At 41.3% G+C, this 17,026-nt stretch overlaps 1 protein-coding gene across 4 annotated transcripts in view; it reads left to right on the plus strand.

The window, feature by feature from the left end:
- Window positions 1–17,026, plus strand: part of CRACDL (CRACD like) — a 146,982-nt gene that overhangs the window by 67,546 nt on the left and 62,410 nt on the right. For 3 of the 4 annotated variants that reach the window (XM_017524039.2, XM_017524040.2, XM_037736928.1), the window contains exon 1: window positions 3,281–3,566. The exons of the other annotated variant lie outside the window; for it this stretch is intronic. In XM_017524039.2, coding sequence (XP_017379528.2) covers window positions 3,361–3,566 — 206 coding nt within the window. In that variant the 5' untranslated portion in view covers window positions 3,281–3,360. Of the gene's footprint in view, window positions 1–3,280; window positions 3,567–17,026 lie in introns of those variants that run through there. 4 annotated transcript variants of the gene reach the window in all.

Below are 17,026 nucleotides of genomic sequence, written 5' to 3' on the forward strand. Positions count from 1 at the left end.
GTTTTCACTCTTTCACCCAGACTGGAGTGCAAGTGGTGCAATCTCGGCTCACGGCAACCTCCACCTCCCAGATTCAAGCAATTCTCTTGCCTCAGCCTCCCTAGTAGCTGGGATTATAGGCATGCACCACCATGCCTGGCTAATTTTTGTATTTTTAGTAGAGTCGGGGTTTCACCATGTTGGCCAGGCTGGTCTTGAACTCTTGACCTCAAGTGATCTGCCCATCTTGGCCTCCCAAAGTGCTGGGATTACAGACATGAGCCACCGCGTTGGACCTGGTATTTGATTTTCTGATTCTGAGTTGTTTCACTTAGGGGAATGCCCCAGCTCCATCTGAGAAGGACATGATTTCATTCTTTTTTTTTACGGCTGTGTAGTATTCCATGGTGTACATGTACCATATTTTCTTTATCCAGTCATCCATTGATGGACACCCAGGCTAATTCTCTGACTTTGCTATTGCATACTCTTAGAAGTCTGTCATAGCTGATTTTTCCCACATTGCAATGTATGGTGGGTATTGTCCCATGTCACTAAATATTTTCTTGTATCATGATTTCTAGTGACTGGATAACGTCCCTCATATGGCTGTGTCCTGATGCTATGTCTGGTCTCCTGCCTATGTCACCTACTGGTGAGCCTTTAGAATGTTTCCAGGAAACTGTTACAAGACAGCTGGATTATCTCCTTAGGACAAATTCCCCAGAAGTGAAATTGCTAGAGCAGCAGATTTTGATACATGCTGCCGGATTCTAGCCCAGAATGGATGTAGCTTGCTTGGTCACAAACTCTTGGCCAGGGTTTCTTGGGAGGCAGCTGCCATCACAGGGAAGAGCTCACACTTGCAGGGGCACAGGCCTTGATTTCAGGGTCGGATCTTCCACTTACTGCCACAGTCATCTCAGACTGGTGGCTCAGCTGCTCAGAGCCTCTATTTCCCCACCTGCAAAAAAAAAAAAAAAAAAAAGATGGACCATTTAACTCATAGCTGGTTGTGAGCTTTAAATGAGACCTGGGATGTGCTTAATAAATATTCATTTCCTTTCCTTTGAATGAAATGAGCTCAGGGCCTAAGGAGGTCCTGCCACAAAGTCCTTAGATGTTCTTGCACAAGATATTTTAATAAATGCATATGGGTGTTATTGACCTTTTCATTTGGTTCTCTGATATCTCAGGGAATGTATGGCTTGGCCACAGCAAAGGAGGGCAAAGAAAGAAAACTCCTGAGATTTTCCGCTCCTTAAATTTGAGCAGAAAGTTAACATGTGTGCACCGTGCTGTGGAGAGCATGCTGGGAGGTGGTGGAGGGCCAGTGAGAGGCGTCAAGGCCTGCAGGTGTCTTGCTACCCCTGCTCTTCAGCGCATCTCTCGGTCCCTGCGAATTCACACGATGTGACACTGCCTGCCCTCGGGAGGTTTGTCTCACTGTGGAGTGGTATCTCGTTGGAACATTGGGCCACTCTGTGCTGGGCATGTCCTGCGTGCTGGCCTTCCACGGGGACAGAGTTCTGAAGAGGCTCCTGAGGGCACCCGGCTGCTGACAGAGGGCAGGTCACAGGAGAAAGCCAGCAGCAGAGGCAGGCTACATGCGCAGCCCACCGAGTGGGGTGGAATTGCCAGTGTGGGCCCTGTGGGATTTGGCCAGCTCGTGCTACTGGGCAGAGAGCGCTGCTGGCTAGGACAGTCCTTAGAGACCTCAGTCCTGGGGCCCAGTCCCTGTCCCTTCAATAATCCATTCTGCTGCATGGGCCCCTGCACCACCCCCTAGGAGACAGGGGACTCTCCACCAGGTAGTTGGCCCTCTCCCTGGGAGAAGGTCAAGTTGTTGGCAGGAACACAGTGGGCTGCAAACTCTAATTGCATAAAGGGCAAATGTATATAAACTACCTTCAGCACACTTGGTGGTTTTTTTTTTTTTTTTTGAGATGGAGTTTCACTCTTGTTGCCCAGGCTGGAGTGCAATGGTGAGATCTCGGCTCACTGCTTCCTCCATCTCCCGGGTTCAAGCGATTCTCCTGCCTCAGCCTCCTGAGTAGTTGGGATTACAGGCACCCACCACCACACCCAGTTAATTTTTTGTATTTTTAATAGAGACAGGGTTTCACTATGTTGGCCAGTCTGGTCTTGAACTCCTGACCTCAGGTGATCCACCCTCCTCGGCCTCCCAAAATGCTGGGTTTACAGGTGTGAGCCACTGCACCTGGCCAACACTCGGGGATTATCATCCAAGCTCTCCTCTGAACTCACTACTTTCTTCTGTCATATTAAATGTATTTCTTGTGCTTTATTATTTAAATTGTAGGCCGTTTGAGTAGAATTCTGTATACAGTTGCATTTTGGAAAACAGAAAAGCAAGCTAGGACTTTTTCGGAAGCACCTTCAGAAGTCTCCCTTGCTGCTGCCTGTTCCTGAGTTTTAGCAATGTAAAATCACACCTGCCACCCGGAGCCCTCTGTCAACACTCCAGATATTGCCTGGAAACTGCTGACTGTACCAGTTGCAGTTGGCAGCCATCAGACTTGGGAGGACCTTGAGTCAGGTGGCATTGTGATGTTGGTTGCAGGAGTCTATTATTTTGAAGTGGCAGCTGCAGGTAATCAGAGAGGAGCCACCAGGGCAAGTGGCTTTGTCATGTGGGGCGGCTGGGGAGCCAGCTGGGCAGGTTCAGTAGGTGATTTCTTTTGGGAGGGTGTGGCCCCTGCACCTGCCAGGTGTGGGCTCCAGCGGGGAGGGCTGGAAATCCCATCAGTGCCACAATGAGTGGGGCAAGCAGGTCCCCCCAGGAAAGCAGGTCACAAAACATATCAAGGACCCAAGGTAATACGATGGGCCCTTAAGGAAAAGTAAAAAGAAAACTCAAACTGGGGAGCAAATGTGCAGGGCAGAGATGAATATGCCTCCCACAGGGTCCCTCACATTGAGATAGTAAGTGGACATCAAGGTGAGGCAGGAGGGGCCGTGTAGTTTTGGTGCTGGAATGATAGAGGTGAGCCCTGGGTCTGGGTGTGTCTGGCTCAGAAGCTGTTTTGGATTTTCTCAGCATTCTTCTTTCTTCCTGGGCCCTGCCCTTCCTCAGATGGGGAATGCAGCCTCACCTGCCATAGCCCTTTGCCTGCTTCCATGGTGAGCGCAATCAACAAAGCCCCAGCAACTCGGTAGGGACGCCAATCACAGGGAGGCAAGTCCAACTCCCTGCAGAGCCAGGCCACCCCCATCCTGGCCTTCAGGGATTGGAGCAGAAGGCGGAAGTGCATGCGTTTCTTGGACTGCCTCTTCTGCCGTGTGCCTGTATGCCCGCCCAAGGAGCTCACAGGGCAAAAGAGGGCTGGGCTTGGCAGAAGCCCCACTTCCTTTTGGCCCATGGGTGCTTCTGTGGGAGATGGGGACAAGAGCTCGCGATCAGCAACCAGTGGTGATCAGCAACCTGTGGGCCCTAGGCCACTCAGACAACAGGGAGGCCCACTCTTCTCCTTGCTGCTAGCTTCCAGGAGGATGAGAGAGCCGGAGGCTCACAGCACGCTCAGGAGGATGGCTGCCTTTTACCAGTGCATCAGGCCTGACCCCAGGTGGGCCCTCTGAGAGCCAAGAGGTGGTGGGGGAGAGACTCGAGGGAGGGGAGGCCAGGCCGTGACTACCAGGGCATGGATGGCCACCATCCCCTGAGGCCTACGGATAACTTGCAGTGTCTGTTACCTTATGTTCTAGAATGTTTATGACCTTCCTTACAGAGTTTTTATCTCCTTGAGTTGTGTAAATTCTGGAGCAAAATAAGGATTTTCTTTGTTTCCTTCATGACACACACATATTCATAAAAAGAAAGGGAGAGGGAAAGAGGAGGAGGGCTGGGTGAGCAGAGTGTGTCATTCTTACCATCCCATGCTTGCAGTTGGGATCTCCATAACGTTGTTGATTGCACTCACCATGGAAGCAGGCAAAGGGCTGCTTTGAGTGGAGAGAAGGCAGCCGAGGTCAAAGTTTATGGATGTCATAATTATGCCACTACCTAAAGCTCAGCACCAAAGGACTTGTGCTCACCTGATAGCCACAGCCTTGGGAGACGCTCTGCCTGAGCTCCTGCACAGCAAAAGCCAGGGGCCCTGCCCAGAGTCATCTTGTCCTGCTGTCGGTGACCTTATGCCTGGAAGGTGTTTGGCTCAGTGCATTTTGACTCTGTGCACAGTGGTGGAGAGGGAAGTAGAGCTATGGCTTGATTAAAGTTCATTTGCTTAGCATAAATAAACAGATTTGTGTTTCACATGGAAAATTCCCAGTAGGGCAGTTTCTGTCTGTACAGGTGATTGTTAAATCTGTGCATCACTTGAGCTGGGTGGACAGTCTTGGGAAATGGATGTTGCTTCTTTGGAAAGCCCACCCACTGCCTGGCAGCAGGGGTTACGGGTGCTTGGGGAGTTGGGGCACACAGTCCATCCTCAAAGCCTCACTTTCTTTTTTTTTCTAACAGCCTGATTTTGATTTCATTTTTTGTTTCTAAAAAATGCTTTCTCTGAGAGATTAAAAACCCTTTGAAGATATTTTTTTAAACTATACTTTAAGTTCTGGGGTACATTTGCAGAAAGTGCAGGTTCGTTACATAGGTATACATATGCCATGGTGGCTTGCGGCGTCCATCCCCCCCATCATCTACATTAGGTATTTCTCCTAATGTTAGCCCTCCCCAATTCCCCCACCCCCGCCATCCCTCCCCTAGCTCCCCCACCCCCGACAGGCCCTGGTGTGTGATGCTTCCCTCCCTGTGTCCATATGTTCTCATTGTTCAGCACCCACGGGAGTAAAAACATGCGGTGTTTAGTTTTCTGTTCTTGTGTCAGTTTGCTGAGAGTGATGGTTTCCAGCTTCATCCATGTCCCTGCAAAGGACATGAACTCATCCTTTTTATGGCTGTATAGTATTCCATGGTGTATATGTAACACTTTTTCTTTATCCAGTCTATCATTGATGGACACTTGGGTTGATTTCAAATCTTTACTATTGTAAACAGTGCTGCAATAAACATATGTGTACATGTGTCTTTATAAATGAATATTTTATAATTTTGGGGTATATACCCGGTAATGGTATTGCTGGGTCAAAAGGTATCTCTAGTTCTAGATCCTTGAGGAATCACCACATTGTCTTCCACAATGGTTGAACTTTGTTACAAAGGAGTAGTAACCCAACAACTCAGGGATTCCTTGTGAAGACAGGACCTGTACTGGGTAAAGCCCTGTGCATGTAAATAGTCATCATTGTTACTGTTTCGTAAAAATCTTTTTATTAATAATGAAACCTCAGTGCCTGATTCCACCCCATTTTGTATGGGCCACGATAGAGTGGTGATGTTATGTCTTGGTAATAGGCTTTTGAGCATTATTTCCTACTGAAAAAACAAAAACAAAAACAAACTCAGCTCCGCATCTGCTATGCTGCAGAAATGTCAGTCATAACTGTAGCATTCCAGGTAAATTAAGCATTATTTGGGGGATATATGCATAGAAAAAAATGGAGTATATTACCTCATTAAACTCCTGAAGTTAAAAATAACCCAGCCCTTGTAAAACTGTGCCCAGGGCTTCGGTGTTCTGTTTGTCACATATGTGTGCTGCAGTCAGCACAAGTTATAGCTCTCACTCAGAGACTAAACGTTGCCAAGTTAGATGGCCTCTTTGCAAGACACTCCCCAGTGTTAGAATGAATTTATATTGTATCTTCTCAAGAATTATGCAAATAGAATTTCTAAAATAAGGTTATGAATTCTGATGCTTAGCTATTTCTGAAATATGGTTTTGTAAAACTCTCTGATAGTTTTTTTTACTCTAATAACCTGAAAATGTCTAACTAATGTTTTTCAAATCTCATATGAAAACATTCAGCTCTGGATGCATGAAAACAGGTTGCTCTTATGAAAGCTGTCATGCATTGCAGTCTAAGACATGGCTTGTATTCAGTGTTCGTGCAGGCTTAGGTGACTCATGTGAACATAGGCCCGTGTGTGAATATATATGAGCTTACACTGTGTTGTATAGCTGTATGCATGCCTAGCTAAGTTACTTAATTTGTCCATTTATAGGGACTCTGAATACCACTAAATCAACTGTTATGTAGGTAGTTTCTAAAAAACAATGTAGTTTACATAAGATACTATTTATATGCTTATAAGCTATGCTGTTTATCTCATGGCTGACTGAGTGTTGGAATGAAGCTATAGTATTTCCTTGCAAAGACGCAGCCCAGCAGGTTGTGGCCCGCCATTCTCTCCAGATGCCCTCACTGTCCCTGCCCTGCCCATGGCCAAGGGGAAGCGTGGGGAAGTAAACCAGACCTCTAAGCAGGGACCTCCTCTGCTTCTATATTCCTTTACTCCTAAACCGAGGGGTCTGCAAAGCCCAGCAGACTTCAGCTCTGTGTGGCTATAGGATAGGTGATGTTTAAAGAAAGACACTAGGCAAGAAGAACTCAGGCTAAAGAAATGTGACAATGTCTAGCTGAGTCATAGATTTTGGAGGAAGTCTGTCCTTGAGGCATTATTAATGTGCTGGTTGATCACTAAGAAGTGATTCTTTCTGCCAGGCACGGTGGCTCACACCTGCAATCCCGGCACTTTGGGAGGCCGAAGCAGGGGATCACCTGAGGTCAGGAGTTTGAGACCAGCCTGGCCAACATGGTAAAAACCAGTCTAATAAAAAAAAAAAAAAAAAAAAAAAAAAAAAAAAAATTATCCAGACATAGTGGTGCATGCCTGTAATCCCAGATACATGGGAGCTGAGGCAGCAGAATCACTTGAACCCAGGAGGAGGAGGAGGTTGCAGTGAGCCGAGATCGCACCATCACACTCTAGCCTGGGCAACGAGAGTGAAACTCTGTCAAAAAAAAAAAAAAAAAAGGAAGTGATTCCTTCATCTAGCAGGATTTAGCAGGTGTTACTGATAAGTGCCTCTGGGTCATTTGCTCATTCATTCATTTAACAGTATTTATTGAGCACTGCCATATAGCCGTTCCATGCTGGTGACATGTTATCTCTCCTCATGGAGTTAGTCTTCTGGTTTTACCTACTTAGCAAGAAAGGGGCTTTCTCTAGGCCAAGCCTTACTTTAGCTTTTAAAAAGCAGATAAACATTAACTACAGGATGATAAGAGACTTCAAATCTGACCAGCCAAGTTCCTTTACTTGCCCTTCTTGCTTTACTTAGAGCTCTGTCACTTAGCATCTGAATACCCTCTGGTTTCTGCCCTTTGATTATGAGAATTCTTTGCTTGCTTTTCTCTCATATGTCAGAGTAGATCTGTTTCTTTGTCCTCGCTGTCCTTTCTGACAGGTGGACAGAGAAAGTTTTGCACACAAGTAGGTGACAGCTTCAAAGGGCAGGAGGTGGGAGGAGAGGCTGAGGCTGGTGGATCACCTGAGGTCAGTGGCAGTTACCTGTAATCCCAGCTACTTGGGAGGCTGAGGCAGGAGAATTACTTGAACCCACGAGGCGGAGGTTGAGGTGAGCTGAGGTCATACTATTACACTCCAGCCTGGGCAGCAAGAGAGAAACTCTATCTCAAAAAAAGAGCAGGAAGTCCTCTGACACCTTCAGAGAGGAAGAGTTAGCTGCAGTGAGTGAGGTCCAGTCTTGATGCCCTGTGTCTATGGGGTGGGTACAGCTGTCAAGTCCCTCTGCTTTTGAGAAAAATAATATCATTAAGCAGCAAGCTGGCACAATTTTTTAACAGAGATTTCTCACAGGAACTTTGCAAGCATTTCACATTCCATTTGCTTCAGTAATGTGAAACTTATTTTTCTAAAAAAAGGTACAGGCAGATCTTGGCGTGACTCACTAGAGAACAATAGTTAAGTCATAATTTATTTTCATCTTTTTCCCCAGGAAAAGGAAAAATTGACTAAATGTATAGGGAATGTAACCAGGCATGAATCTGTAAAGGGGAAATGGATCAGAGAATCACACACACATGTATATGTATAAAATGGGTAAGTTTTGTCAACAAAAAATACAGGGGCTCCCACAATATGTCACGGGAGGTCTTGACACATTTTGAAGGGACAGATTGATCTTCCTGGGGAAGCAGAAAGAAAGCTGACATCTGAAGGATGAGTAGGAGTAAGACCAAAGTGGAGTGTGAAGGCAGGGAACATCAAGTTCAAGCAGAGGGAACAACATCTGCAAAGGCCCTGGGCTGGAAGGAAATGGAGTGCAGTTGGTGGAGGGAGAGCAGGACTGAGGCACGCGTTCTGCCGGTGTGCACGGGGCTTGGGTTGGAGTCCAACCCATCTCCTCCTCTTGTTGATGTTTGTATCTACCCACATTTGTGCTGTCTCTATTCCTGCCCCCATCTCCAGACTTCTCCACGAGATTGCATCCCTCTTCCTGTAATAGTTGTTTCAGTGTGAGTTTGCTGGAAGCAAATTGTATCAGCTTTTCTTTTCTGAAAATGTCTTTATTTCATCCTTTTCAGCAGCTTTGTTGACTTATCATTTACATATCATAAAGTTTACCTGTTTAATGTGTATAATCTGGCCAGGTGAGGTGGCTCATGCCTATAATCACAGGAGATCACCTGAAGTCAGGAATTCAAAAGCAGCCTGGCCTACGTGGCAAAACTCCATCTCTGCTAAAAATACAAAAATTAGCTGGGTTTGGTGGCAGGGCCTGTAGTCCCAGATGCTCCAGAGGCTGAGGCCGGAGACTTGCTAGAACCTGGGAGACGGAGGTTGCAGTGAGCTAAGGTCACACCACTGCACTCCAGCCTGGGTGACAGAGCGAGAATCCATTTTTTAAAAAAAATGCCTTTGGGAGGCCGAGGTGGGTGGATCACGAGGTCAAGAGATTGAGACCATCCTGGTCAACATGGTGAAACCCCGTCTCTACTAAAAATACAGAAAATCAGCTGGGCATGGTGGCGCGTGCCTGTAATCCCAGCTACTCAGGAGGCTGAGGCAGGAGAATTGCCTGAACCCAGGAGGCGGAGGTTGCAGTGAGTCGAGATCGCGCCATTGCACTCCAGCCTGGGTAACAAGAGCAAAACTCAGTCTCAAAAAAAAAAAAAAAAAAAAATTCACAATCAATGGGTTTTTGTTAAAGAGTTGTGCACCAAGGAACACAATCTAATTTTAGAACACTGCCATCTCTTCAGAAAGAAACCTTGTGCACATTAGCAGCCCCTCCCATTCTACCTGCCCTTCACCAGCATCCCTCTCCCTAACTCTGTGCAGCCACAAATCTATTCTGTGTCTCTGTGGCATTGACTATTCTGAACATTCACATAAGTGGAGTCACAGTATGTGGCCTTTTGCAACCTCCTTCTTTCACTTAGGATAATGTATTCAAGATTCATCCAGATTATAGCATATATCATTACTTTATTCCTTTTTCTTGATGAATAATATTTTATTACATGTATTTCACATGTTTTTAATTCTATCTATCCAGGGATGGGTATTTGGGTTATTTCTACTTTTTGACTATTATATAAATAATGCTGCTATGAACATTGGTGTATAGATTTTTTTTGTGCTTTTCTTTTTTCATTTTTTTGTTGAAATAAAAGCTGAGGGAATCTGTTACTACTAGACCTGTCCTGCAAGAAATGCTAAAGACAGTCCTGCAGGTTGAAATGAAAGGACACTAGGTATTAATTTGAAGGCATATAAAGAAATAAAGATCTCAATAAGCGTAAATATACGGGAATTATACACATAAAATTTACTATAAATTTGTGCTAAAATACACATAAAATTTACTGTCTTAACCATTTTAAGTGTATAGTTCAGTGGTATTAAGTACATTCAGATTGTTATGCAATCATCATCATTATCCACCCGAACTCTTCTCATCTTGCAAAACTGAAACACTAACCCATTAAAAAATAACTTCCTAATCCCTTCTCCCTCAGCCCCTAGCAGCCACCTTTACTTTCTGACACTGTGATGTGGACTGTTCTAAGTACCTCATATAGGTGGAATCTAGTTTTGAGACTAATAATTCCAAATGCTCCCCGACTTACAATGGGGTTATGTCCTGGTAAACCCATCATAAGCTGAAAATATCGTTGAGTTGAAAATGCACGGCTGACTGGAGACTATGGCTTAGTACCACTGCCCAGCATTGCAAGAGATGGATGGTTTCTATTGACTGGGTATTACTTTTGTACCATTGTAAAGTTGAAAAATCATAAGTTGAATGATCATAAGATTGGTTTTAAAAGCCTGTACCTTTTTTTAAAAAAAGTGCTAGTCTCTTAAATCATGTAAAATACAAAACAATGGAGTTACAAACCATTTTTACAATAATACTAGCTTTTATAATTCCCATATATTTACCCTTATTGAGATCTTTATTTCTTTATATGCCTTCAAATTAATATCTAGCATCCTTTCATTTCAACCTGCAGGACTCTCTTTAGCATTTCTTGCAGGACAGGTCTAGTAGTAACAGATTCCCTCAGCTTTTATTTATTTGGGAATGTCTTAATTTCTCCCTCATTTTTTAAGTATACTTTTGCCAGATATAGGACTCATGCTTGACATTTTTTTCTTTTCACACTTTGAACATATCAGCCTCCTACCTCCTGGCTTCCAAAGTTTCTGATAAAAAAATCTACTGATAATCTTATTGCAGATCTGTTGTATGTCACAAGTTACATCTCTCTTGCTGCTTTTAAGATTCTCTCTCTTTGACTCTCAACAGTTTGATTATAATGTGTCTTGGTGTGGGTCTAAGTTCACCCTATTTGGATTTCATTGAGCTAAATGAATGTTTTATACATACACACATGTAAACATATGTGTGTATATGTATAAACACATAAATGACTAAATATATAAATGTATATATAGATATATGTATCTATAAACATATAAATGTATAAATATATAATGTATAAATATATAATGTATATTTCATCAAATTTGGAAAGTTTACAGGCATTATTCTCTCAAATATTCTCCCTTCCCATTTCTTTCTCTCTTCTCCTTCTGGAACTCTCACAATGTGTATGTTGGTCCACTTCATGGTGTCTCACAGATCCCTTATTTTCTGTTCACTTTTCTTCAAATCTTTTTTTTCCTGTTTCTTGGACTTGATAATTTCCATTGTAACATCTTCAAGTTTGCAGATTCTTCTGTCTGCTCAAATCTGCCTTTGAATGCCTCTAGTGAATTTTTCATTTCAGTTATTATTCTTTTCATTTCCCAGATTTCTTTTTGGTTTCTTTTAAGATTTTAAAATCTCTTTAGTGATATTTCAGTTTTGTTCAGACATCATTTTCTTGATTTTCTCCACATCTTCCTTTAGTTTGGTGAACATCTTTAAGATAGTTGTTTTAGTCTTTGTCTAGCAGACCCATCATCAGGTCTCTTCTGGAGAGTGTTTCTGTTAGTTTTTTCCTTTGATGGTCCATAGTCCCTCTTCCTTTATATGCCTTGTGATTTTTTTGTTGTTGAAAACTGGATATTTGAGTCTAATAGTATGATAACTCTGGAAATTAGTTTCTCTCCTTTTCCCAGGGTTTTCTGGTTTGGATTTTTGGGTTTTGTTTGTTTGTTTGTTTTAATTGTTACAGGCAGACTTAGCACTGATAATCTGTCTGAAGTGTAATCTTAAGGCTTTCCCAGATCTTTCCTGAGACAGCCTTTTTTGCAGGCATGCATGGAGACTTTCTAATTTCCCCTCATATGCAGTTATTTTAGAGTAGACTAGTCTTTGATATCTGGCTCCCAGAATGAGAAACAAGAAAAGTGGAGGGAAAAAAAGGATACTAGCCCATTAAATCTGCAGGGAGTCACTTGGGGCTGGAGGGAATGTTGCAACAATGGGGAAAGGTGCAACAACAATGGCCACCTCCTCTTCGTCTACACCTCTGTTATCAAAAGCAGCAACAGAGGACAGATCCCCAGTGTTTGGAGGACAGGGTCCTTTTCATTCACTCTGGTTTCTGCAAGCTGCTTACAAGCTGCTCCTGCAGCACATGCACAGGTGCCTACCATGGGACTGGAGAAGTGAGGAGGAAAAGTTGGGTGGATGCTACTGTACTAAGAGCTGAAATTGACAGAAATTAACTACATGTACCCTCCAATTTTTCCCCTGGAAGTTGAAAGCCTTCAGTTGACTCCAAAGTCTCAAAATAGTTACATCAGACAGATTCTGCTAGTGCAATTGCACTAGCAGAAACAGTGGGGCAAGAGATTCCTGGTGCTTTCTATACTACCATTTTCTCAGAGTCTTCCATGGACATATGTTTTTATTTCCCTGAGGTAGAAATCTAGGAATGTAATTGCTGGGCTGAATGGTAATTTTATGTTTGGCATTTTGAGGAACTGCCAAGCCTTTCCATAGTGGCTGCTACATTTTACATTTCCACCAGCAATGAATAAAGGTTCCAATTTCTTCACAACCTTGCAAGACTTGTTATTATCTATCTTTTTTGCAACACTATTTATTATCTATCTATTTTATTATAGTCATTCTAGTGAGTATGAAGAGGAACTCACTGTGGTTTTGTTGTTGTTTTTGAGACAGAGTCTTGCTCTGTCACCCAGGCTGGAGTACAGTGGCATGATCTCAGCTCACTGCAACCTCTGCCTCCGAGATTCAAACAATTATCTTTCCTCTGCTTCCCGAGTAGCTGAGATTGCAAGTGTGCACCACCACACCCAGCTAATTTTTGTATTTTTAGTAGAGATGGGTTTTCACTATGTTGGCCAGGCTGGTCTCCAACTCCTGACCTCCACTTGCCTTGGCCTCCCAAAGGGCTGGGATTACAGGAGTGAGCCATCACTATGGTTTTGATTTACAATTTTCTAGTGACTAAGAGTGTTGAGCATCTTTTCATGCATGTATTAGCCATTCATTTGCCTTCTTTGTGTAAGTTTGCCTTCTTTGTACAAGTTTTGTTCAGATCCTTTGTCTGTTTTTAAATGGGATGTCTTTTTATTATTGAGTTATAAGAATTCTTTTTACGCTCTGCATACCAATCCTTTGTCAGATAGACAATATACAAATATTTTCCCTAGTCTGTTAATTATCTTTACAGTTTCTTGAGAGTCTTTGAATTAAAATCTTACAATGTTGAAGTCAAACTTATATATCTTCTCTTTTGAGGCATTTGATGTCACATCTGAGTAATTATTGCCTAACCTAAAATGACAGGCTTATTCCTGTTTTCCTCTAAGAGCTTTATAGTTTTAGCACTTACGTTTAGATCTATGAGCCATTTGGCAGTAATTTTTATGTATGGTGTGAGGTAAGCGTACACATTGTTTTTTTGCATGTCGATGTCTACTTCTCACTGAATGGTTAGTTGAAAAGACGATTTCCCCCCATTGAATTGTCTTGACACCCTGATTGAAAATCAGTTGGCCATAAGAGTATTCATTTATTTCTGGACTCTGACATATAGTTCTTTTGAACTACATGTCTACCAGTATGCCAGTACAATGTAGTCCTGATTACTGTAGCTTTGTAGTAAGTTTTGAAAATGGAAAATGTGAGTGCTCCATCTTTGTTGTTTTTCAAGATTATTTTGACTTCTCAAGGTTCCTTGTATTTCCACAAAAATATTCAGATCAACTTGTTACTTTCTGCCCCAAATTCAGCTGAGATTTTTTATAAAGATTGCATTGATTCTGTAAATCAGTTTGGGAAATATTGCCATTTAATAATATTCTGATTTATGAACACAGCACATCATTCCATTTATTTATGTCTTCTTTAATTTTTGTCAACATTGTTGTTATTTTCAGTGTACAAGTGTTCTACCTTCTTGGTTAAACTTACTCTTATTTTATTCTTTTGAATAACATTTTAAATGCAATTTTTTTTCTTAATTTCACCTGTGGATTGTTCATCACCAATATGTAGAAATACAATCAGTTTTTGTTTTTTGTATTGGTCTTAAATCCTGAAACCTTGCAAACTTTAGTTATAATAATGTTTTAATGGATCCCTCAACATTATCTATATACATGATCTTGTCATCTACAAATAGAAATAGTTTAACTTCTTTCCTTCCAATCTCAGTGCTTTTTATTATTTCACTTCAGTGTTTGTCCTGTCAAGAATCTCCAGTACAAAGCTGATTATCAGTGTGGCAGTAGATGTCTTTGTCTTTTTTCTTATCATAGGAGAAAAACATTCAGTCTTTCACCACTGAATATGATGTAAGCTGTAGTTTTTTATAGATGCCCTTTATTGTGCTGAGGAAGCTTTTGTCAATTCCTAGTTTATTTAAGTGTTTATATCATGAAGAGATGTTAGATTTTGTCAAGTGCTTTTTCTGCATCTACTGAGATAATAATGTAATAGTTGTCAGTTTTCTGTTATATGGTTTATTACATTGATTTTCATATGTTGAACCAACCTTGCATTCTTCAATAAATCCTACTTGGTCATGCTGTATAATTTCTTTTATATGTTGCTTGGTTAATTTTGCCAGTATTCTGTTGAGGAGCTTTGCATCTTTATTTTTTATACCTCCATTAAAGTGATTATGGGATTTTTGTTCTTTATTTTATTAATATGGCTTTTGCATTAATTAGTTTTCATATGTTAAATCAACCTGCATTTCTGAGATAAAACTCACTTTTATATCTTGCTGGATTTAGTATGCTAGTATTGTGTTGAGAATTTTTGTGCTTATATGCATAAGAGATACTGGTATATAATTTTCCTTTATTATGATGTCTTTGGTTTTGGTATTAGAGTAATACTGACTTCACAATGAGCTGGAAAGTGTCACCTGTTCTTATATTTTTGAGAGGCATTTGTGAAGGGAAAGTTTCTGTTAATTCTTTAGGTGTTTGATAGAATTTACCAGTGAAAACATTTGGGACTGGATTCTTCTTTGTGAAGAATTAAATTAATAGAATTTAAAATTACTAACCTCTTTCCTTATTATGAGTCTATTCAAGCTTTCCTTTTATTATTGACTTAGATTCAGTAGTTTGTGTCTTTCTAGGAATTTGTCTATTTCATCTAGGTTGTCTAATTTTTTGGCATACAGTAATACATAATATTCCCTTAAAATGCATCCTTTTACTTCTTTAAGGTTGGTAGTGATGCTCTCTTATTATTGGTTTTAGCAATTTGAATCTTCTCTCTTTTACTCTCGGTCAGTAGAGCTATAGGTTTGTTCATTTTATTGATTTTCTCAAAGAACTAACTTTTCGTTGCATTGATTATTTAAAATGTTTTTCTATTTTCTATTTCATTATTTTTTGCTCAATATTTATTTGGTCCTTTCTTCTGCTTTTCAGTTTAGATTGCCCTTCTTTTTCTAGTTTTACATAGTGGAAAGTTTTGATAGTGATTTGAAATTTTTCTCCTTCTTCTCCTTCTCCTTCCCTTCTTACTCCTCCTTCCTTTCTTTCTTCTCCTCCTCCTTCCTCCCTCCTCCCCCCCTCCTTCCTCCCCCTTTCTCTGTTCTCCCTCCTTGTTTCTCCTCCCTCCTCCATCCTCCTCCCTCTTCCTCCCTCCTCCCTCCTTCTCCTCCTCCTCCTCATCCTCCTCCTCCTTCTCTTTCTCCTTCTTCCTTTCTTTCTTTTTAAGACAGAGTCCCACTCTGTCACCCAGGTTGCAGTGCAGTGGTGTAATCTGGGCTCACTGCAACCTTCGCCTCCCAGGTTCAGGAGATTATCATCCCTGAGCCTCCCAAGTAGCTGGGATAACAGGAATGGGCCACCATACCCAGCTAATTTTTGCATTTTTGGTTTTGGTGGAGATGGGGTTTCACCATGTTGGCCAGGCTGGTCTCAAACTCCTGGCCTCATGTGATCTGCCTGCCTCAGCCTCCCAAGGTGTTGGGATTACAGGTGTGAGCCAGAAAACCAGGCTTTTTCTTCTTTTTCATAAAGGTGTTTATAAGCACAACTTTTCTCCAAGCAGTGTTTTATCTGCATCACCTATGTTTTGGTATGTTGTGTTTTTTTTTTTTTTTTAATTCATCTCAGGGGACTTTATAATTTTTCATGTAATTTATTCTTTGAGTTATTTGTTATTTAGGAGTTCATTGCAAAATTTCCACATATTTATGAACTTCCAAAAATTGTTTCTGATTTCTAATTTAATTCTGTTATGGTTGGAGAATATATTTTGCATGAAATATTCTTTTAAATATATTTAATCTTGTTTTATGGCTGAGCATATGGTATCATTGTTAATGTTCCATATATATATATGTACACACACACACACACACACACACACACACACATACATACACACATCTTTGGTCTAGTTGTTCTATAGGGTTGTTCAGGTATCTTATATCACTGTTGATTTTCTGTTTATTTGTTCTATCTTGCGTTGATTATTTAAACCATTTGCATTTAATGTCATTGGTATGGTTAAATTGACAAATACCATTTTGCTTTTTTGTTTTCTATTTATATCATGAGTACTTTCTTCTTCTGTGACTTCTTTACTACCTCCCTTGAAGTTTATATTGTCTGCCATACATTTTAATTTCTTCTTCTTATAATTATTTTTTAAGATGGAGTCATGTTCTGCTGCCCAGGCTGGAGTGCAGTGGTGCAATCTCGGCTCACTGCAACCTCTGCTTTCCAGGTTCAAGTGATTCTGCTGCCTCAGCCTCCTGAGTAGCTGGGATCACAGGCACAAGTCACCATGCCTGGCTAATTTTTGTATCTTTAGTAGAGATGGGGTTTCACCATTTGGTCAGGCTGGTCTCAAACTCCTGACCTCGTGATCCACCCACCTCAGCCTCCCGAAGTCCTGGGATTATAAGCATGAGGCACTGCACCTGGCCTTCTTATTGATTTTTAACTCCATTTTCTTCTGTTATTTTTTAGTAGCTGATCCATGCCTTATAATATACATCTTAATATATCAGAATTAAAGATTTATACTAATTTGGTTCCAGTAAGATATAAAAACTTTACTCCTTAGTAGTTTTATTCCCTGCTCTATTTGTTATACTATTATTGTCATACGTATTACATCTATGTGTGTTATAGACCCAACAATTATATATATATGTATATATATATATATATATATATATATATATATAT

Source organism: Cebus imitator, unplaced genomic scaffold (assembly GCF_001604975.1).
Source record: "Cebus imitator isolate Cc_AM_T3 unplaced genomic scaffold, Cebus_imitator-1.0 Scaffold31, whole genome shotgun sequence".
Classification (NCBI taxonomy): Eukaryota; Metazoa; Chordata; class Mammalia; order Primates; family Cebidae; genus Cebus; species Cebus imitator.